Consider the following 23671-nt stretch of genomic DNA (forward strand, 5'->3'; position numbering starts at 1 on the left):
TTTTTTTGGCTGAGATGTAGCTGAGATTAAACATTGAGATTTTCTTGTTTCTTTTGAAATGTGTGATGACAACGTTTTTTCCAGCTCACATTTATTTATCATTTGGTAAATGTATACTTCATTTCTTTAATAAATGAGACAAAAAACTCCTGTGGGGGGAGTGAATGACAGTACTTTGTTCTTATATAAATATATGTAGCTGTATTAGCTAAAAGCTAGGGCACATTGTGTGTATGTGTATACACATATATAATTGAATGATGTACTAGAAAATAGACTTTTGAAAACTTCTGTGGTGAAAGGGACATACTTTCCAATCATGTTTATACATGTCTATATGTGCAAGAATAAACTTTTTTCCCAGCTGGAACTTAGGAGATTTTGAGAACCTAGGAAAAGAAGAAAAACAGTGATAAATATTTCAGCAAATGTAATTCTCACAAATTTTTTAAATTGCCAAGAAAACCGCACTGTGAGGTCATCTCAGAACTGAGAGGATGGAAATGACCTCACTTGAGCCAGCTTAGAAGTAACACTATAAGAAAAGTCTGAAATGACTGCACCTTATACCTTGCACCTTATTGTACTGTTATTACCAATAATGCTACAGAAATCTAATAGGGTTATACTCCTGTGTTATAGAATAAATTTGATTAACTATTCTTCTCTCTGAATAGTCTCGTTTAGCATTAGTAGCTTAGCACTAGTAGCTAAAGTACTTGAAGCCTTAGGCCACAAGAGCTGACCAAGAGTAAACTGCTAACACAGAACTAGCTGCATCTGGCAGATGCAAGCGGAATGAAGAAGATAAGGTCCAAGAGAATGAGGTAACTTCAGAAGAAGGCCAGCCCAGCGACAGTGAAAACCAGTAAGAAATCAAGAGACCACCAACCAGAATTAAGTGATTGGACTTGGGGATCAAGTGCTGGGTGGTACGGGTATAATTGAGGGGTGTGATCTGGGGTAGGAGTCCCTCTCCACAGGCACCCAGCTCGAGTTGTAACCTGAGAACTAATAAAAGAGGAATTGGAAACCTTCACTTGGACTTTACATTAATCAGTGGGATCCTAGGGTCAGACCTGTTATGGTGGCTGGCGTGTGTAAATCCTGAACACCTGTCAATACTGAAATTGCTTATACTGTTTCAGGTATTCCCATGAGGAAAGGAAAATAAACTCTACTCCTATAAAAGCATCCACACTACTGATTAGACTGATATAATTACATCAATAATAAAAGAACATCAGACCTCTAATTAGCCCAGTGGTACCAAAGCCTGTGTGTACTTTGCAGTGCCCTTTCTCCTTTTTCCAACCCAGGATTTGGGTCTGTGTTCTGTAACTGCAGCCCTCACCTACAGAAATTTGGCAATTTGTACCATCTAAAGTTGGTTGCTCTGGAAACAGGCTACAATTTCTTCCAGCTTCACCGCAAGAGCTGCTGAACTCCAAGACAAACAAGTGTAGCAGCTTTGTTCACTTGCTTCCCCAGGCCAATGAACTTGCCTCAGGAGTCACAGATTATTTTCCTCTCTCTTATCCACTCTGTGAGGCCAACCCCAAAAGGAGCTTTTGATTGACTTCAGAAAACACTGAAGCCTTGAAGTACCTTTAACAAAAGGAAGCTAGAATAGGAAATCTCACACAGGCCAGAAAAATGAGACAACATCTGCCTGAGTATCAGAAGGGGGCGTGGAAGGGATCTATACAGGGTTACAGAATCAGGACCATTTCCTAAAAGAGAGCCCTTCTGTCTGGTGCCTCCCGTCTCTTCTCCCCAATCCTATGACCTCTGACAACATGCTACTTTTCTGCAAGGACTATTGGATATTTCTTAGATATTGTTGCTTGCTATATTATCAGTCTGTTACTGGTCACTGAACTCATGGTCTTCTGAGCTCCTTCCTTCACCAAGCCATTCATGAAACAATCTGGCATCGCTCAGGCACCCAAAATGCACCCTGCTAGCACAAGACAAAGCAGTGGGTGTTTTAATACCCAAGAAAGCACAGTGTTTCTACCGGATTTTCCTCCTGGTGTCAGGCAGTAAGAGGCGAGATGATCAGAAAGTGTCCTTTTCCTATCTTCTTTCCCCCTTAGGGACCTGGATACACAGACTGACTGCGGTAAGCGTGCAGTACCCGGCTCTTTCTCAGTAACGTGCAAATTACCTCCCCTGTGCCATGTGGCCAGCCGTGTGCCCGGGCTGCTGGTGTACGGCAAGGCAGCACTCCAGCTTCTGCTTTGCTAACTTGCTGTTTTAGTAACACACAGGGGAGGAGAGAAAAAAAAGGGTAGGGGAATGTCAGGAAACTTTGTTGTCCAGTATGTCAGATCCTGTCCAAACTATCTCCTCAGCAGATGTCTTAAACTACAGGGACTCTTCCTTCTCTTGATAGGTGCATGACAGACCAGGAACGCTGCGGCAAGAATGAGGTCAACTGGCCCCACGCATTCACAAAATAAAAATGAAGGCTCAGAAGCTATTAGGGTTTCTGTTATGTAGTACTGGTTGCTCTGTATCAGCTTGGCCCCTACCAACACTCTGCTGAACTCATGCTTTTACTAATCTACTTGAAAGTTGCTGTGACAGCTTAAATAGACTTAATTAGTCCTTTAATTAATGGGTATTTTAGCAGACATAAGCTGCTACAAAACACAAGATTACTTGTTTGAGGCCTTAGCGTAACTGCTGTGTCAGTAGAGCATTACAGAAACCATTCGATACTATGTATTTCATTAAATACTAAAATTAAATTGCCCATATGTACTTGATGTAAAACTCCTCATGTCTAATTTGCACCAGTGATACACATGCAAATGATCAGAGCTGGAGAAAACATTCTCCTTCGCCTTCCTCTCTTCCTGCAGTAACTTAGTTCATACTGGAAGAGGGCAGCTAAGTGGTAATATTTTCCAGTTACTGTTTAATAATTTGTTTAAATTAGCTAAAGCAAGTATAAGCTTTTTCCTCTAGGTAGAAGACTCACAGTATCCTGGTAAGATAAGGACAAGGCAAAGCAGGAAGTCACAAGAGAGCTTTCAGAGCGCTAGACAAGTATTCTTTTTAAGAGACTGAGATATTTTTAGGGTCCAGGCTTAGCTTCAGCTCCTGTCGGGGTGCAGCATCAGTAGATTAAGCATGGAGAGCTCATGCTGAGCACATCAGAGGCTGCAGGAGAAAACCAGCAGCAGAGCATGCCACAGGCAAGCATGAAGAAGGTGAGCAGGAGGGCAGAAGTGTCATGCTCCATCTTGGGGAGACTTAGCAAGACAGGGGGCTGAGGGCCAGACGGAGAGGTAGGTGTGAGAACTAGGTTGTTAAGCACAGTAAAACAGAAGCAGCTGAAAAACTTCACAGCAATGACGGAGAGGAAATAACAATACTCTCACTGTCCCCAAATTCAGTTCTCCTCATGATCACGTGGAATTAGAAATTGCCAAAACTCTCCTACCTCATGCAGATTTTCAGGCAAAGGAGGAGGAGATGCAGAGCTCTTGTGTCAGGATCCAGCCTTGATTTTGCTGATGAATCGTAAGCAGAAATGTATCACAAGATGCAGAAAAGGCCCACCTGGTCTTCAGTCCCTTCAGGGATGCAAAACCAATGCAAGTTTCCTTTCCACAATGTAAGAATGTGATTAAAATGGTACAGAAAAGGAATGAGGGCATGCTTGCCTTTGCTCAGTTCCTTTTTTCAGCTTTCCTTACAAGGAACCTTCTTTAAATTCTTGTTTTTATTTTTCCGATGCCACATTAACTCCAAAGATGTGTCGTCTTCTCACATGGGTGAAGAAACAGAACCTTACCATCTCTTCCCCCCGCAAAACTTCCCCCCTCTATTCCAAAGGGCATGAGACAAACAGTGCATTGCAAGGAAAGCTTCACACAGAATTGACAAGCTCTGTACGCTTATGATTAAATTGTCACAGCTCTTCTACAGAAGCAAGAGAAAAGCCCTCCAGAAACGGGGGAGTAGGAGGGCTTTCAATTATTTACATAGATGAAAGAGTAAAGAGTTTGCTATTCTCACATAACCGGAAAGTGGTTGGAGGGGGCACTCAGCTCCACAGACAATTTTCTCTTTGACTAGCTGAGTAAACTGATGCCTCCTATCACGGCAGTGACACTGGTCCTACACTGTATGAGACACAAAAACTCAGCCCAATCTTGAGCTGGCAGGTGAAGGTTCCCTGTGCTCCCACCAATACAGATCCCACTGCTGTGTCTCATCTTTTGGGTGCTTTTCCCCTCCTTGCCTGCTAAGTGCAAAGGGCATCAGCTATGAGGAATTCAGAAATCTCAAGTGATTGAAAACAGACACAGGCTTTGGGTTTTATAGCAGATATAATTTAAGAAAAATTCAAAATATATTTTTCTGACATATTTTTAACAATAGTTTTAAAAATTATTTGCCAGGTCAGGTTAAAATGATTTAAAAGCATAATTATCAGGAAGAACTCTTCAAAAGTGACATTTCACAACATCATCACCTTTTCCATTAAAGCAAAGGTCATGGTTCTAACATGTTTTCAAATACAGATTTAACTCCAAATATTAATTAATACAACAATGAGTAGCAACACTTATTCCTCAAAACTCTACACATCTCCCAAGGTCAGTCCTGGCCCGCTGCCACCTTGACTTTTTTTGCACATTCTAAAACATATTAACACAGGACTAAGGGAATTAGACCCAGTGGAGAACAAAACAGAGAAATACTATCAGAGGAGAAAGAAAACTGGGAGAGATTTGCATAACCAGAATTGTAGACCTGCTGGTAACACTACCTATATTTGCTGCCTTTCTCACTGAACTGGGTGCAGTAAACGCCAAACCTCCTGTTACCACCAGCTCAGATTGTACTCAGACTGTATACAGCTTACCCTTCCCCTTTCCTTTAAGGACATGAAAATTCAAATCAAGTTTTATCATTGGAGTATGCCCACAGTGAATTTTACCCAGTAACTTTTAACCACCTCACAAAAGCAAGTAATAAACAGAACTACTTCAAAACTAATTAACTTCTATTAATACAGAGAGTAAGAAAAAATAAGAACGTAAAAAACAAGATCCAAGACAAGATTCAACAGTGACTAACCGCATGTTAACAGAGCCCTTTAAATCAACATTTTGCTTTGTGCCTGCACAACCAAGACACAGGCAACATCCTCTGATACTACGTGTCTTCTAGCTGAGTTCCTCCATAAGCACTGACAGCCTTGATAAGGATTGTCCTTCCTTCTGTCACACCGAGTGATCTTGCTCAGTTATCTAATTTAATTTTATTGATTTCTTCTTCTTGGCTTGTTGTTTGGATACAGTACCCAGAGCAGATTCTGAAATACCCACCGATGTCTGAGGCAGGAGTAGTCTTCCAGACTGTGTTGGGTACTTGGTTTTCATAAGGACTTTAAACAGTGGCTGGGACAACATATGTTTCAGCTGTTTTTTCATCCCCTTCAGCATCTTTTGCTTCTGGCTTTCTTCTTGCTCACTAGCTTTTCTTCCTTGGGGCAGAAATCAAAGACACAGAACGTTACAAGAGAAGAACTTGCATTGGCCTCTTTCACCAGGCTTTTGTAGTGCTAGGGGCAGATGCTAATCTCATCTTTCTCTCTCTAACAAGGTCACTCAACTCCCATACAGTCTTGCAGTCATCTGTGACACTTTCAGATCACCCAGGCTGTCCACAAGATAACAAGATCAAGAAGAATCCTGACTACTGCATAACTATACCCCAGGTATCATTCTGCTAAATCATTCAGATGGCTCTCAACCCAAAACAGACTTGGGAACAAAAGGAAAGGCGGCCCAGAAGATAAGGTATTAACCCAGGGCTTCTAGCTCAGGCAGAAGCTTCTTCTGTGTATTTTGTTACTTTCTGCATGCCTCATTTCAGCACCTGTAAAACAGGAAGCACTTTCTGCCTTACACATAAAAAACAATGAGGTGCTCAGATTTAATAACATAGGAGAAACAAGGGCATAGAAAGACTGGAGGTAGTTAATGTGGTCAGAGGCCTGAACTGGATAGAATAAATGAAATCAAGGTTGCTGTAATGTAAATTGAGAAGACATTACTAAATCCTTTGCAAGAGTGTAAGAGGCATTTCATTTATGGGAGGAATGACTGAAATTTTAATTGGTCTCCAACAAGCTACGGAAGAATCGGAGACTGAATACATTTTAAAGCATGAATCTGGCAAGATTCTGGGTGGCAATTACAAAGTGCTTCACTCAAGAGCCACAACTTACTTGGACTGGATGTGCTGTTTTGAAACGCATTTCAAAGCACAGCATACTCAGATTATGTCAAAACAAGATGGCAGAGTGCTAATTATCTGAGAGCACTCCTGAACAGTTTGGACAGGGACGATTAGTGCTTGCTGGCAAAGTGGTTGAGAACAAGCTAGTCCAGCCATGAATAAAGGAAAGAAAAAAATTAATCTGAACATGCTTCAAAATCAAGGCATCTGCATATTTAGCAGGTTAGAGACAGCTTAAGCTGAAGTGCCCCAGGCAGCACCTCTATTCAGCATGCCTTCAAAGAACTGGTAAGAAATCATACCTTCAGTGCATTTTACAGTGCATCTAAGCATTGCAAAACTTCATGGCATTGAACTAATAGGCACCTGTAGTTGCACAGCCCTACACATTCTCTCAGGCACAGCCTGCAGAACATTTAATTTTAAAAATATAAGAAGTTATTTACTTCTAACACACACCAAAAACCTCAGCAACTTGAATATAAGTATCGGCCATTTTGCCCACACAACTCAACCTACATAAGGCTCACATAATTTTTGGTGTTTTCTAGCGCTTCCTGGGTGTTCCCACACAGAGCTGTCAGGCTCAAGTCCTGCTGCCTGACTACAGGGGGTGGGAGAGATACGCCGAAGTGGAGAAACAGCTTTTTCTTTGACACAGAGGGGAAAAAACCCAAGCAGGACATATTGGGCTGTTAGATTACCCTAAAATGTTTGCCAGAAGCTAAACAGTCCTTGTCCTATGACATGTGGACTTGCCTGCGACTTGCCAGAATGGTCACACCTCACTCCCTCAGCTCCAGCACTATCTACTGCACAATCATCCTGAAAACACCAGCAAGAGCACATACTAAGTAATGACACTCCTTTCCTTCCTCTTCTGCCCTGCAGGGTTTAAGAGTTTCTCTGCCATGGTGGGGCTTCTTCTGGACACCAGTGCTATGAGACCAACCGAGCATACCCATAAAGAAGCATTTCTACTTGCCCATAAACATGTCATCATCAATATCAATCTCAAGAGCCTCTGCAGCTTGCTGGAGCCATGAGTTGTGTTGCTTTGCCCGACTGTTGAAAAATTCTGCCTTCTCAATCTGCCGTGCCAAATTCATCCGCTCCTGCAACAAAAGTACATTTTAGACATTATGATCAGGTTTAAATGTGGGGCACTTTAGCAGAATCAGTGTTTGAGAGCGTGCATTACGATGCAACTGAGGTGCAGAGACACTTTTATTCCCTACTGGTGTCCCAGCAGATGCCCCATGTAATAAACACACGTCGTCATTTGCTAAAGTGTTTTCCTTCTTCAGATCCATGACAGAATCTGACTTCTAAAACATCTCAACTACTAAACATGCCTGAATGTTAACTCCTCATTCTTTAAACAAATCATTACAAACACTTCAGAGACATCAAGGACAAACCACGATTCAGATACCAATCATTTCCAAGTTACATATTTACATAGTACAGCTGGATCTTAAAGTTACTAGTCTCAGCAATATGGGGCTGTCGCTAGCTTCACCCCACTCTGAAGAAGTAGACTCTTGCAGGCCATATGGAAGGAGCTACTCATGTTTTCAGAAATGCACCTGGATCTTGTTTAGGCACAGGACAAAATGTCCTGTCCTTCTTCCCAGCTGCATACAGGTAGAACAAAGATGTCCAGTAAACCTAACCTGACCTGCAGCCTTCCAGCTGGGCCAAGCTGTCTTAAATAACTAATTCATTATGGAAAGAAAATCTGCACCGACAGTAAATAATTATCAACCCAGCAGCAAGTTCTGCTGTTTGGAATGTGCCTGCGGTTGCACAAAACAAACCCTGTACAGGACACCCTGACCACCCCAACTGAATAGTCTGGTACTACACAGTAACAGCACCAGCCAGAACTGCCAGGATAATTGAGACGCAGAGAGAGAGGAAATTAAACGTGTGGTTGACTAATAAAACAAGTCAGTCACTTCTTCTTAGATCATAACAAGGAATTTTAAATAGATTTTCCACCTTTGTAAAACTGGAGTGCTCTTTTGGTCTCTCCTCTACCCTGGTTCACCAATTCTATTCCTCTCAAGTGTGAAATCCCTTCAGACTTTTCCTGAACTTGAATGAAGGCATGCAGAACCAGGGAAGGAGCGTGCCAAAGGGACAGACATAAAGAACCAGCAGCACTATTAGTCCCAACTACAATGGCTTTGTGATTAAGCCCAGGGCAAAGTGTACATGAGACCTGATCATATGAAGGGCCTAGGAGGCTGGAGTCCTGTAATTACAATTACAAAGACATCTTTTCTGGTGAGAGGAGCACTATTATGGATAGAAGATTGTGAGATGGTGGCAGGAAAATTTAAGTGTGGAAACAATATTTATTTGCCCATTAATTGACAGAGCATGATAAGAGCCAAGAACTACTCATCAAGAAACACAGAAGGGACCTTTGAAGAAACACTCTAAAAACAACAGATTTCTTTCAGTAACCACAAACATTTGGTGGGTGGAAAGGGGTGAGGGGGGAGATGGGAAAAAAAAATAATCAAGTTCTCTTTGTTATTACGAAGAGGAGAAAAATGAGTCTGTGGAAGCATTTCTTTGATTTTCTTCCTCTTTCAGAAAGCTGCATCTCCTGAAAGAGTCACCCTAAATACCCCATTTGCAGCAAGCCTGGGCTTTGAAACTTGCTAACATTATTCCCAAGGCGAGGATATCGCTGCTGTCACTGGGGTAGACCCTGGGCTTAGTCCAAGCCAACTGGATAAGAATGAACCAGAATACCATAAGGAAGATATCTGTTGCATTATCTGACTGCTTACATTTTTCTCCTGTTCTCAATGACTGTGCAATATTCAGGCACTCCAACCCCAGCTGGATTCCTTTCAAATGCAATATTTAAATATATCCCATTTGTACATGGCTGATGTCACCCAAACTGTTAAGAGAATGCTGAGACATGAAATGGCCTCTTATTCGAGAAGTAGAAAATTTGCAGTGACTAGATGCTTTCTAAAATATATTGCTTTGTAAATCCTAACCATTGTCTATCTTGTGAGTTAGTGAATGACTGAATTCTCCTTAAAACGGGCAATAACTTAGAAAAAGGACACATACCTGGTTTGACAGGGTTCAGTGGCAGCCGTGGCCTCACAGTATAGGAACTTTTAGAAAAGCAGACAACTCACTACTTCAGCTGAGAAGAGACAGACGAAGACCACTGAAGATCCCTGGACCTACTACTGTTCTCTAGTCTGTTCCTAACACAAAAGGCTTTAAACAACATACTTAACAGAGCCATCCCAGCTCCCCAGCCACAAAACGTACTTGCTTTTCTGTACTGTTTTTGGGAATCTAGTCAGGAGAAGCTCTACATAACAACATGCAAGAAAAATGTAAGTGATGTTTATGTTTGAACACCCTTCTTGGGCCAGTTATTGAGGAGAAATCACAAATATTGCTTAAAAAAAAAGACACAGTGTGATTAACTTCATGTTCAAATCCAGGTCCTGAAGAGTAAATTTCATCTGAAACCTGGAAAGAACATGATGGGCAATGCAATACTGTAAGCAAGCAAGCAACTACTCAGGCTGCAAAGAGACTGTTGTTTCTTTACCTTGATAGAAGTCATGCACTTGGTTTCAACTGGGAAAAATGGCAGCTCTTCACTCTTCTCCAACGTTTTATAAATTTTCCTAAAATTGATCAAGTCATCAGGGCCGATCAGCAATAGACTAAGGCCTTCATTGGCAGCTCGGGCTGTTCTCCCGCTTCTGTGTACGTACAACTCAGAAGTACGAGGGACCTGCAAATATTCAGAAAAAACATGAAGCTGGTCACGGAAAGCTAGCAGCAGCCTGTCATGCTTTGGCCAAGAGGTTGCCAGAGAATGTTGTTTTTTATATACACATGGTACATTGCATGTAACACAGCTGAAGGTAAAGTAAAAGATGATGTCTGGAGACACTTTTTGTTCTCTGGTCCAGTATTCTCCCTTGCATAATCTTCTGTGAGTCTCTCCTAACTTCTGACCCTCTGTCATTTCATTTGCAAAGCAGGAAAAAATTGTATGTGTCCTCAGAGAAGAGTTACAGGGCTGAGTCATTGCAAAAAGCAAGCAGAATTGTATCTGTTATGTCATTTCTCATATATAATCACACATTCATGAAGTGCTACCTACCACAGTCAGTCACTGCAGCAATGAGATCCTTAAGTACAAAGCACTAAGGACAGTTAAATTAATAATAATTAAATCTCTATACTCAGGACTATACTATACACAGGATCGAGACTCACAGCTTTATAGTGTTCAGGGTTTGGATCAGCAAAAGCTTATTTCAAAAACAAAACAGTAAAAGCAAAAACATTAAAAATACTTAACCTGGTAGTGGATGACATGCTGCACGTTGGGAATATCAAGACCACGGGCTGCAACATCTGTTGTCAGGAGGACACAGCTGAGAAAGTGATAACACTTAATGAACATAAAATTGAAGAGTAAACCTTCTGCCAAGGAACATAAAATACAGTGACCTAGAATTCTATCACAGCAATTTAAGGAACAGATTTGTACTATATCATCTATTGGAAATATGCTACTTGTTTGCCCTTACAGAAAATGATACCCAGTATTACATCAGAGGCAGTCTTGAAACAGCAATTCTTAAAGAAAAAAATGCATATGTTACCTTCAGCAGGTCTATTCTGTTTCCAATAAAGAAATTCACTACCTTGCTGGATCTTGTTTTCCTATGCATTCATTCTCTCCCAATTCAGAGGAACGCTAGTGCAAATCGCTATTCAACGACCTAATCCAACCATTTGGAAGCGGGGTATGCTCCCCTTCATCACATTTTTCAGTGCTCTGCCCAGGCTGGGTTTAAAAATATTTTTAGCTTGATATGACCACACCATTAAAAACACAGTTGATCTTTTGGCAGGACAGACAGGTTATTACAAGTTTCACCAGTTGAGAAAAATCACATTATTAACATTACAGATTTAATTAACAGCTTTTTGGGGCTGAAATGTCTTCTACCAAGTTGTACTCAAATAAGTTCTCTCAGTAAATTAAAAGCTAGAAATATATGGGGGGGAGATTCTGTTCTGACAATTAGTATTTCTCCTTACCCCTAGAAATGAAGAACTACTCAAAAAAGTCATTCTTTTATATAAACAGTCTACTACAGAGACAAAAGTCTCCCTAGGGTATGGAACAATTCTTTTTAAAAAAATGTCCCAGCAACTGAAACAAGTTACTTGTAGGTAACGGGAATTTGTTAAGATTTTATGGCATCTGACTACATACTCTATTGCTACAAGGTTCAAAGCAGAAATAAACAGAGAAAATTATACGGCTTGCAACCTGCAGGAGGCCGTGATAGATGGTCTCATAGATTTCTTCTTGCCTTGAAAATCTGCAGTCTCTGAAAATGCCCCGTCTGGCCTAGGCCGACGCTATCAACACCACATTTTGCCAAGGGATACTGCAGATCTATCACGGCAATTCAACCTCTGTTCTCCCTGCCTGAGTCTATTACCAAGGTACAAATTCCCACGCAGTCAGACACTTAACAGCAGGACTGAACTGTGAGGCTTCTAGATTATGGAAGTACTGAGACCACCAACCTCCTCCCAAAGGCCATCCCAAAGCCAGCAGGAAACAAGAATTCTTAAAATGGCAGGACAGGCCTGCCTGGGTAAACCTGACCGCCCACTGCTGCTGAAAGGCACAATTGGCCCTTCTCTTGCATTGCTCTAGGATACCTTGATCCTCAGGAAGCTAATTCATCTAACTAAACCTGCAAAACGCCAACCCAGCAAAAAGTGGTTAGTTTTCTGATGGCTTAGTGAGATGAAACAACTTACAGAAGGATCAAATGAGCTGCAGAGGCAGGGCACAGGGGCAGACAGGTGTGCAGGATGGTTATAAAAGCATACGGGTGAAAACAGGACAAGTGACAGCTCCTTCAGCAGCAATGAGCTGCCAGACCACAGGATAATTCAGGCTCCAAGGGACCTCAGGAGGCCTCTAGTCCAACCTCCTCCTCAAAGCAGGATGAGCTATAAGGTTGGACCAGGTTGCTCAGGGCTTTATCCAATTGAGCCTCAAAAACCTCCAAGAACAAGCAGCCTGTTCCAATGCCTGACTGTCCTCAGAGAAAAAGCTCTTTCTTACATTCAGCCTGAACCTCTCGTTTCAACTTGCACCTGTTATCCCTCATCCTCCTACCACACACCACCGTGAAGAGCCTGGCTCCATCTTCTTGATAACCTTCTTTTAAGATATTGGAGGGCTGCCATTAGGTTCCCACAAAGTCTTTCTCCCAGGTGATACAAACCCAGTGCCCTCAGCCTCTCCCCTTGCAGAGCCAGTGCTTCTTGACTGTCTTGGTGGCCTTCCACTGAACTCACTCCAGTTCATCACTTCAACCATCCTGTAAAATCTCATCCTTAATCGTTAATAACCTGGGATCATGAATGGGGGACTCGCATCCCCAGCTAATTCCCCCAACCTGCTCCTGCTCTAACAGAGCTGTTTCCTCTCCCCACTACCCTTTACACGATTTCTTTTTTCCTCTACCAGGAAACAGAAAATCAACTCACCTCTCTCGCTCAGCAAACCTTTCCAGGTTTTTCAGCCTTTGCTTTTGGTGCATGTTGGCATGCAAAGGAAGAGGTTCGCAGTTTAAGATTGTGAGGAGAGAACTGAGGCGTTTTACACAGTCTATGCTGTTTGCAAAGACCATGGTTCTTCCTGGATACTGGAGAAGAAAGTAATAGAGATAATAGTCCTTCTCGTTTGTATTACAGTGGATTCTGGTTTCTGTCAGAGTCTCAACAGTCGCCTCTTTCCTCGTTAAGTCTATTACTTTGGGTTTGCCCTTTATTCCTACTTTTTCCATTAATAATTCTAGTTTGGTCTTCTTGTCCACCTTTTTAGCATTCTTTTTCTGTAAAACTCTTGTGGGAGTCTGATGGACTAAAGTCAAAGTGGCAGAAAAAACAAAAGTCTGTCGTTGAGGGTTATACTGTGAATCATTTAAGATTTCCAGCAACTGAGACAGCTCGAAGAAGTGACCTTTCTCAACCATTCGGTCTGCTTCATCAATCACAAGGCACCTGTCAAACAGAAAACACACAGTAAAAATACACTTGTGCAGATAAATACAAATCCGATACACTTAAAAAGAACTTTTCCTGCTAAACACGTGTTGGGTTTGTGTGGTGGGGGTCTGCGTAGTGGAAGAGGGGGCTACAGGGGTGGCTCCTGTGAGAAGCTGCTAGAAGCTTCCCCGGCTCCAAGTCAGACCCGCCTCAGGCCAAGGCCGAGCCCATCAGCAACGGTGTTAGCACCTCTGTGATAGCATATTTAAGAAGGGGAAAAGACTGCTGAAAAAAAGGAAGAGCTGCAGCGAAGACAGGAGTGGGATGTGAGGGAAACAACCATGCAGGCACCGAGGTCAGTGAAGAAGGAGAGGGAGGAGGTGCGCCAGAGCAGAGATTCCCCTGCAGCCCGTGGAGGACCCCATGCCAGAGCAGGTGCCTGGGCCCAGAGAAGGCCGTGACTCTGTGGGAAAGCCCATGCTGGAGCAGTTCGTGGAGGACTGCAGCGCGTGGCAAGGATTCGCATTGGAGAAGCTCATGGAGGGCTGACCCCTGTGGGAGGGACCCCGCGCTGGAGCAGGGGAAGAGTGTGAGGAGTCCTCCCCTCGAGGAGGAAAGAGCGGCAGAAACAACGTGTGATGAACTGACCGCAGCCCCCATTCCCTGTCCCCCTGCGCTGCTGGGGGGGAGGAGGCAGAGGAATTGGGAGCAAAGCTGAGCCCGGGAAGAAGGGAAGGGGTGGGGGGAAGGTCTGTTTTCAAGATATGGTTCTATTTCTCATTATCCTACTCTGATTTGATTGGTAACAAATTAAGTTGATCTCTTTTTTTTTTTCCCCCAAGTCGAGTCTGGTTTTTGCCTGTGACCACAATTGGTGAGTGATCCCTCCCTGTCCTGGTTTCGACTCAGGAGCCTTTTGCTGTATTTTCTCCTCCCCATCCTGCCGGGGGGGAGGAGTGAGCGAGCAGCTGCGTGGTGCTTTGCTGCCGGCTGGGCCTAAACCACGACAACACATAAGGGAAGTTCTGCTTGTAAAACCCAAAGGAACACCAGGTATATCAGGGTAGCTACAATAGCCTTCCACATTTCTTTTTGAAAAATCAGGTTTCTAAAGGAAAAATGAGGTTTTTGCTACTGGCTTTAATTGACATTTCCCTCCATCAATATAACCACTGTGCATTTCAATAAAACACTCGGGCAAAGAAATAAGTGCTCTTACGTAGTCTAAATTATTTAATCAGTTAGTAAACATAATCGGTATGCAGTGACACCCAGTTCAATATCCAGCAGTTAGTCTAAAAGGCACCTTTACCTGAGCTGCCGAAGATTTGAAAGATGTGGGTGTCTCTCTTTAACTAACTCCCACAGACGGCCTGGGGTTGCAATTACAATTTCTGGCTTTCGATTCAGTACACGTTCTTGCTTCTGTGCAGCCATACCTCCAACTAGAATTGCAGTCTGAATGCCTAGAACGTATAAATAATAGTTTGTATCTCACTAATTTATCAGTGAACGTCTTTACATACATCCACACGAAGTATTTTAAAAAGTCTATACCGCAACTTTCAGCAAGCATTTTGGCCAGGCAACTTCAGGGGTTTTATGTAACACTGAACACACAGCAATGCCCTCAATTTTACTGAAAAAATCCTCATTATATTTAGACACCAAAAATAAAGCAGTCTTTCTTTTAGTGCACCTGTCTTCCAACAGCAAGAAGAATCACGTATGTCCTCCATAGCTGTTAGCTTTGTTTACCCATACTTCAGAATCTCATGTTTTGTCAATTATACCTGCATGAACAAGCATGTTCCTGTTATGAATAACCAGCAGGCCCCTCCAAGAATAAGACTGAGAAATACTTGTCTTGCTAATAACTGCTCATTTACTATGGAATAATCCTAACAAGAATGCTCCCGCCCAATTAATGATTCTCTGGACTGCACAGTAGCACAGACCCTAAGTTACCTTTAAGCAATTTGCTCAGGTTTCAGAAGAAGTTTAGCTTTGGAAGCACAGACTCCACACATGGCTTATTTCACCCTACTTCTTCAAAAATACACTGGCCCATGACAAATTCAATGCTACTGTGCAAGATTCCTCCAGTATCCAAGCTACCACTGATCTCTCTTCCCTACTACTTGTGGAACCCCATGCTTCCAGGTGGGGATTTTTTTCAAAGTGAGTTTGAGACAATAAAGCAAGCCCACATCAAAACATTTTCTCTCCTGCTGCAGCAACTATACATCACTTGGGCAGCAGATTTTTACACACAAATAGCGCTGCTCTTACCAGAACTGTACTGACATAAATTGATTATTTCAGGCCAGGAGTTAAAATTAGCCTTGTAATCAGCTGTAGACTGATGAGCACAGCAGGACGTATAGACACCAAAGGAAGATGTGCTTAAAAGCAGTTCACTGCACTACATATCTTCTTCAATAAATAAACAGTTACTACTATTAGAGAAGTGGGGAGTTGTTTCCCAATTCTCCCCATCTCGAACAGCTTCACATCCTCACTCGTTCACTTAACAGATATGCTAACCTCTGGTTTGGAAGAGAAAGGAACAGGATGGAATTGCTTTCATCAGGCATGTTACCCAGCAATATGCTGTGGCCTGACTGCTGCAGGAGGTAAGTCAGACAATCCAGCAATGCCTTCTACCCTTAAAATTTATGGCCGTAATTTCTTTTTTTGATAGATATATTAAAATTATATATATAGATATATCTATATATATCTATTATCTACATAGATTGATGTATCTGTCAAAAAAGGAAATTATGATATATGTATTTTAAAAGTTATATATATATATGTATAATGAAATTATTTTTTCTATATAACCTACATTATCCAAAACCAGGACAAAGTTAGCTGTGGCTGGGTATTTAGTACTGATTCTGTGTTGTTAAAGTATGAGTCAATAGCTATTTGAAGGAAGAAACATTTTAAAGCAAAACATCCCACATTCACTGTTTACTTCCACATGCATCTCACTGAAGAATCTTAGTGCATTTCTCAAATATTAGTGACTATGAACCCTAACCCTTCAAAAGCCACCCCAATTTTATGATGTGGAAGAAACTGTAGCACACATTCTGGCTCAACACCAATGCCAAGATCCAAACCCAGTGTAATCTGGGACATGGCCCATGGGGTCTACATACCTGTAAACTTTGCAACTGCATCAATGTGGTGTTTTACTTGTACAGCTAACTCTCTTGTGGGAGTAAGGACCAGTCCTAAAAGAGGTCTCTTTTTATGGGAGCCAACAGTATGTGTCTTGTCACCGGAATCAAATTCAAAATTTTCCAGCACCTTCACACAGCCTGTTGTGAAAGATGCATCATCTTCATCTCCGCTATCTTCAACCTGCTGATGGGTTAGTTTTTCTGCTTCATCCTCATTTTCCCATCTTGTTTCATCATGATGCTGATGGGACTCTTTAGAAACACTGTCATTTCTGGTTGTTGAGCTATTTGATTTTCGCCACTGCAGCACAGAGTGAATCATTGGAATTGCAAATGCAAGCGTTTTGCCGCTTCCTAAAAAAAGAAACAAGAATAATACAGACCGACAAGTCATTTATTTGAAAAGATGAGAAAAGCAACAGCCAATCACACACTGTTCTTGAAACATACAGTTGTAACAGACACAAACTCTTCATGTTTAGAAGACCAGAAACTTGCAGCAATAGCATCTTTTCTCCTGTTCCCTTTATACATCTCCTTGAGGTCACCAATAGCATAATTCCTGGGGAACAGGTATTTTTCCAATCTCTAGCAGGTCAGGCAGATTCATTTGTTCTGAAAGTGTTTTTTAAAAGCTGCAGTTGCAGCCAAGATATTTTTAAAGAACTGTATGCCCGTAAGGAGAATACCATGCCCTAATTGACAGTTGTGATCGATGTTCTCCAAATAAAGGAATTGCAAATGAGGCCAAGGACAAACTGGAATGTACTTGAAGGATTCGCCTCCATCTTCATTTTACAGTACCGTGTTTACGACTTTCTAAGAAACTGTATTTTGAAATACTCCACTGACTAATTTCCTGATCTATCAACAGCTCACATTTTTATAATCAAAACACATAAATCTGATTTAAAACAGATAATCCACTTTGGAGAGAAGGGGGTTGTCAAATACAAAAATGCTCCCCTGACTTTAATTTCAGGGGTTCACTGTACCAAACTGCAAGTCACATCCCTGCCACATATTCCCTTCTGAACTATCTGTGACTAATAAAGATGTTAGGAGAAGTCTGGTAGCACATCCACCCCATTTAAGGTTCTCATAAATATCAGTTCATTGATCATAAAAGCAGCATCCAGAGCACAAGACACTATTACACCATTCCTGTAATAGGCCAATGCTGGGAAGCAGTCCTCTGGAAATCTCATCTCAATTCCTAGAGCACCGTTTGTCCATATCACAAACCCATATTGGTTTGCCAAATCCAGCAACACAGAATTTTGCCTATTTAGGGAAGAACCTTAATATTAGTTTATAAACAGATAAGCCCAGTATCATTATCCTGACCAATACTACTGCAAAGTCTCCTCGTATACACTTCCCCACCTTTCTGCGTGTCTGGGAGGTCTCTTATGACTTCTGCACTTGAAGCAGAAAATGTTTATCATCTGGATTTGCAGAGCACTTACACAATAAGATTCTGTATTACCAGAACATCTGTTTTTAAGGTGAAGAACACTGCTGATCTTGAATTAAATGTAATGCAATTTGGCTGCTGCAAATGTCAGTACTGCACCCAGCTAGATTATGGCTGTGATAATCAGGACTATTCTGCAGGCACTAGATTCACCCACAAATTGAACAAATAATCACCTCACAGGGCACATTATCTTCACAACACACAGATCACATTCCATAGCCATGCCTGCAAAACCAGGAGAAAAGCATATCTTGGTACCCACAGATACTACAGCTCAAGCTAATTCATGCTCTGTTAAACGCTTTTAGATTGTAAGATTTTACAGAGATAAAATTTGGTTCCTTAACCAAAAACGTCACTAGTTCTACATGGTAATGAACAGAACTAGTTAGATCCACTGCAAAACCAAGCCTTGACGTTCCCTGCATCTGATCTTCACAGGGATCTACTGCCGTAACGGAATCTTGCCGTTCTCCCCTATGTTGCTACCAAAAAGGGAAGATGAATAGTTCTTTCACCTGTCACCTTCCTCCCTCAGGCCCAATGCTAAGGGAAGCTGTAGGATGTAGAAAAAAAGAACTGGAGAGTTTCAGCCTCTCCCTGCTGCAGCACTTCATAACAGACAATTGTCCACATCTTCTCTCAAGTTTCTACAGGAACACTGATGACCCACTGGGCTCTCTGGAGAGAACCTGACTTTCTCTCATGGAAGAAGAAAATAAATGAGCAAAACACAGTCCTACTACCTCAGGGTTATGCAAAATTAGAGAGCAACAACACAACCTGCCACCAACCGTGCTTTCCATTCTGCAGCTAGAGAGGGATTTGCTTTCCAGCACTGCCAAAATGGCACTTTTTTGCAGCACAAAACCACCATTTAGATTTTCAGTTCCATTTTCAAAAACACTCCCTGCGGGGCTTTCTAATCTTATTAAAGCTAATAGCACCAGCCTAGCTTCTAATTAGAATAAAAATGCAAATGACTGCATATCTTATTAGTTACTATACCTTCACGCTCAAGAGCAGTAAATGGCTTTACAAGACAAGCAGTGAGATAAGGCAACTGGAACAGATGAAAAGAATGCAAAGGAAGCCTTTAAACCAAGGCAGCTTCCAATTGTGCTTCCTATTTTTAGGTTTTTTTGGGAAAAAACATGTTGCACTGCTAAAGACGACAAATATTCAAAGGTATGAGCAGCAAAAAAAGTTAGAGGGAATGTAATGCTCTGAGACTTCACAGCATTAAGTAAAAAAGGAGCTATAACAAATTTCACAAAGGCTAGCAATGCTCAAAAGCATGAGCTGATCACAAGCTGGACAAGAGACAGTACCTCTCCACTTATCAGTGTAACACTCACTTCAAGCACAAGCAGTGAGAAGGGCTGGTGACAACGTATAGGCCAAGCCCAGAGACAGAGCACAGGGTGGGCCTGTTTTGCTACGATAAAGGCCCAGGCCATATTCACGTCTAACACTGTGCCTAGTATTTATTTACTGCTCCAAGCTAGTACTGATTCATCTTCAGAGGAACCTAGTTCTCTGCTTTGCCTTGGCACGAGCACATCCACAGAAGTTAGGCTGTTGGAAAAATGACCCTGTTTGTTTCATTAATTCCGCCCTTTGCAGCGTATCACCTTACAGTTCCCAAAATAAGAAACAATTTGAGAAACAACAGAAAAAGACACTTCTGTCAAAAGCATAAAAACTCATTGAGACTTCAAAGTTTGGCACGCTGTACTTTGTAAAGATGGAACGTCCTGTGTTTGTAAGTTACAAAGTTTTAATACTTCACAATGAATCATTACTAATATATTGGATATGCAGAAGATACAAGCTCTTCTCCTGTATATAAATGCTTTTTCTGCTACATATAAAAACTCATAACCATGAGCTGCATTTAAAGAGGGGATATGGGAAGTTCCCAGCATATACAACCAGTTTAACAGATTTGTACCTGTTTCTGCAGCACCAAGAACATCCATATTATCCCGGATAGCAGAAGGCAAGGCTAAGGCTTGAATAGGAGTTGGAGCACTAAACCCCAGGGAGCTCAAGGCCCGCAACACTGGTTCAGGTACAAACAGGTCTTTCCATGCAGACACATCACCTTTGTGATCAGTTGAGGCAGATAAAACTTCTGTTGTCCAGTTTTTAACTTTTTTAGAAGTAGGTACTGATGGAAGAGCTTCCTGAGCTTGAGAAGCCTTATTTTTAGCTAGCTTCTTTTTCTTTGGAGCATCTTTTGTGCTTGAAGTGCTCTCAGCCACATGTCCATGGTCCTCACAATCTGCTGCTTCGATTATTTCATTACACTTTGCCTCTTTATCAACTGGCACATCAATTTCTGCTACATTAGGATCATCGCTTTTATCTGGTTTGCTTCTCAAATCTTTGTTTTTCTTCTTCTTTTTGGGAGTGACCACAGGTTCCTCCTCCTCCTCATTGCCGCCTTCTGAAACACTCTCAGCCTTTCTCTTCTTCTCTTTTACTTTCCCCACTTTGGAAGAACTTACTAGCTTGTACTCTGTAAGTTCCTCCAAGCATACTATATCTCCAAACTCTTCATCAGCAAATAGATTGGGGTCGATTTGCACAGTTTTCCATTTTCCTATTACTTCAATGCCTTTTTGTTTCAATTTAAAGGAAGATCTGAATCTCCTTCCTTTTTTGGTCTTCATTTTCACCTAAAAAAGAAACTGGGGGGGGGGGGGGGGGGGGGGGGGAAGCAGGGCATCATATAAAAAGAATGAGGACTATATTGATGATATGCAAACAAACGGGAACGCAAGGCATAATTATTCTATCTTTTTTTTTGGAAATGATAATATAGATGGCCTTAAATGTAACTACAGCAGGCCAGGCCTACAGCCTTGCTCCTGGAACAGCTCCGGGGATAAAACTAGAATCGCCGGATAAATCCCCGCAGGCCGCGAAGCGCTCCCGCCCCGGCCTACCCCGGGTACCACCCGCCAAAGGCCCAGCGCAGCCCGGAGCGGCCTCCGCCGCCGCACACGGGAGCTCCGGGCACCTGCCGGACCCCACCGGCCTGCAGCCCGGGGCGAGGGGCTCCGGCCCCGGCCCCCCCCCCCCCGCGCTTACCGCGCTCCGCAGCCCCAGGGCAGAGGCACAGAGAGCGACCGCGGGGCTCTGCCCGCCGCCGGCAGCTGCCGCTAACGCCACCGCCCACCGCGTGCACTCGCGGGCGCCGCCATTGCCGCGTGATGTCACTGCGTGGCGCCCGCGGCGCCGGCGAGCGCGTTCCTAGGGGGCGGTGCTGGGTCGGTGGGAGGAGGCGGCGTGCGCATGCGCCTCCGCGGTGGGCGGTGCCCTCGTGAGGGAGGTGGTGGGGCGGCCCGGTCCTCGTTAGCGGCTTGTGGCGCCCCGGTGCCTGGCCCCGCGGGAGGGCCGGGGTGTCCTTTCTTCGCGGGCCGTGTGGGGCGGGCAGCTGGCCCTGCGGAGCGAAGGGCTCGAGGGCAAGCGCCTGCGGTAACGGCCGGGTTTCCGCGCCGCCCGTCAGGTGTGCCTCGGCTGTGAGGGGAGGGTGGCGCCTCCGGGGGCGGACGGGGCGCCCTGGCAGCCTGGTGGCTCGGCTTGTCCCTCACCGAGGCGGCTGGCTGGGGACATGCGGGGCGGGGGGGAGTGTTGGTGGCTGGGCCGTGCGGAGAGGTGCCTTGCAGCCGCCGATGTCCGCTGTTTCTCCCAGAGGTAAAGCACGCGTGCTGATCAAGGGTGAGGGGTTGTTCTCAGCACGGCCTTCATCTAAGCGCTCTAACGTGGCCCCTAAGAGTGCTCTAGACTCCCTCTACATTTGGCTGTATGATGAGCTTAAGGAGACAAGCTTTCTGACGTGTAAGCAACTAACGTGAAGGAATGAGGATACTCCCTCTTCTTCCCAGTTTTTGGGTTACTGGAGTGTAACATCTGCTTGCTAGCGTTACTGTCAACATGTTACTGCAACTTACGTTTTAAACAAAGCAAACAGCAGAATAGCTGTGGCTTGCAATCCCCTTGAACTGACAATGCTGATCATGACAGCTACTTCACCAGCATGGAAGAGGACATACCTTTTTTCTAATCAGGCACTGCCTTTATCTTTCACAAGTACATTAGTAGCTATGGTGGTGTTTGCATAAATAATACTAAAGTGTAGATTAGACATACTGCTGCAGCCCTGACAAAGAAGGAATAGGAAAATTTGTTTACCTTCCTGCAACTGAAAGTTTTCTTTCAAAATAGAATCAACATCTCTATAGATCATTTGTGTACTATTGTGTGCATAATACATCTCATTCAAGAAAGAATGCATAAAGGGCCTCTTAAATTTCAACTCTAAAATTAGCAATTAAGGTTGAATGTCATCAGCATTGCTCATTCAATAAAAAACTTGTTATTCGTGCTTGCTTATGCATTAATGTGTTCTTTATTATTCTCTGTTTAGAAGAGTATTGTGGGTAAAATAATGCAACTTGGAGAAAAGTTGCAAATAGCTATAGAAGCAAGCGTACCACTGAGGTCACAGGATGATTTTTTTTTTTTTCCTCCTGTGTGATCAAGTGCTCTTTGCAGCTTGATCTTCGTGTAGGAAGAGGATGTCGTAAATTATATACTATGATAATGGAAGATTTTTGTTTCTGCTAAAAGATTGGCAGATGCTCTGAACAGCTTCTTTTGCTGTGAGACATGGGGAAGAGAGGAAAAAACAGGAAGTTTCTAGGTGATAGAGACCAGGACAGTAGATTAAGGTGCAATTACAGCAACAATTATTTATTCTCTGGTATCTGCAGGTGCTTCTTGGTTCTGTGAGAAGATGGGAAAATGGAAGGTTGTTTTCTTTGCTTTTTTTTTTTCTTTTTTAATGTGTTAAGGCCAAGGGCAGAAACAAGCATATTAAATGTTTTCAAGAACAGTTTCAGTTCCAGGTAGTCATCGTTAATGATCTGCCAGTGCACAACATGAGGAGTTGTTTCCAATTCATATCCTCATCCGAGCAAGGCTAAAGAGCATTTGATGCTTTGTCCTCATGTTCTGTAAGAAATGAGTTGAAATCAGTGAGAGTCCCAAAGTGAGTTCAGGGAGCAGGATTTGATACAGTAGCTTTAACACTTCAACCAGCAAACCTTATTTACATAGTACTGAACTGGAGACAGTGATGACTGACAGTGCTAGCTCGCTGATAGGAGCTGTGACTGCATCTTCATGGTCAAGTTTAATGAGAGGTCTCAGCAGTCTTTATGCATTCCTTCATTAAAAGTATCTTTCCTTCCAGGTTGCGTAGATTGAAATTCATAAGTGACAATTTTGCTAGGTTACAATTTTTCCACTTTATGTCTTTTTATTTTACTGGATATTAGCAAAAGCAAATTTGCAGAAACAAAAGAAACTGATTACTTTCAAATTCTGGTGTGGCTGGCTTAATGCTGATCCTGAATAAAGAGTAAAAAAAAATGTGGACAGGAGAGTTCTTAGCTGTTAATTTGTCCTTACATAGTTTCAGAGTTTGCAGCTCTGTCCTGAAAGAAAGATTTAACATGGAAATGACTTGCCAAATTATGTTGAATTATGCTTTTTAATGTAATTACAGACATATTTTTACAGGGCACAGGAGTATTCTGATTTTTTCCTCAAGAATCCATTT

The 23671-nt window shown here is 42.7% G+C and overlaps 1 protein-coding gene across 1 annotated transcript; it reads right to left on the bottom strand.

Moving 5' to 3' along the window:
- Positions 1-5013: 5013 nt before the first annotated feature.
- DDX24 (DEAD-box helicase 24) lies at positions 5014-21191 on the bottom strand. The gene is made up of 9 exons (XM_050898165.1): positions 21136-21191; positions 19991-20732; positions 16533-16910; positions 14672-14825; positions 12859-13374; positions 10634-10709; positions 9869-10057; positions 7249-7382; positions 5014-5505 (listed from the first exon to the last, which is right to left on the bottom strand). Exons 2-9 carry the CDS (start codon positions 20712-20714, stop codon positions 5274-5276), a joined length of 2403 nt encoding a protein of 800 aa, XP_050754122.1. The 5' UTR covers positions 20715-20732; positions 21136-21191; the 3' UTR covers positions 5014-5273.
- Between the last annotated feature and the right edge of the window lie 2480 nt (positions 21192-23671).

Source organism: Gymnogyps californianus, chromosome 5 (assembly GCF_018139145.2).
Source record: "Gymnogyps californianus isolate 813 chromosome 5, ASM1813914v2, whole genome shotgun sequence".
NCBI lineage: Eukaryota > Metazoa > Chordata > Aves > Accipitriformes > Cathartidae > Gymnogyps > Gymnogyps californianus.

Coding starts and splice junctions, on each gene's coding strand:
- DDX24 (XM_050898165.1), bottom strand. CDS start 20,714: ATGAAGACCAAAAAAGGAAGGAGATTCAGATCTTCCTTTAAATTGAAA. Junction 10,058..10,633: donor AGCATGTCATCCACTACCAG/GTTAAGTATTTT, acceptor GAATATTTGCAG/GTCCCTCGTACTTCTGAGTT. Junction 7,383..9,868: donor AGTGCATGACTTCTATCAAG/GTAAAGAAACAA, acceptor CTTTTGTTGCAG/GAGCGGATGAATTTGGCACG.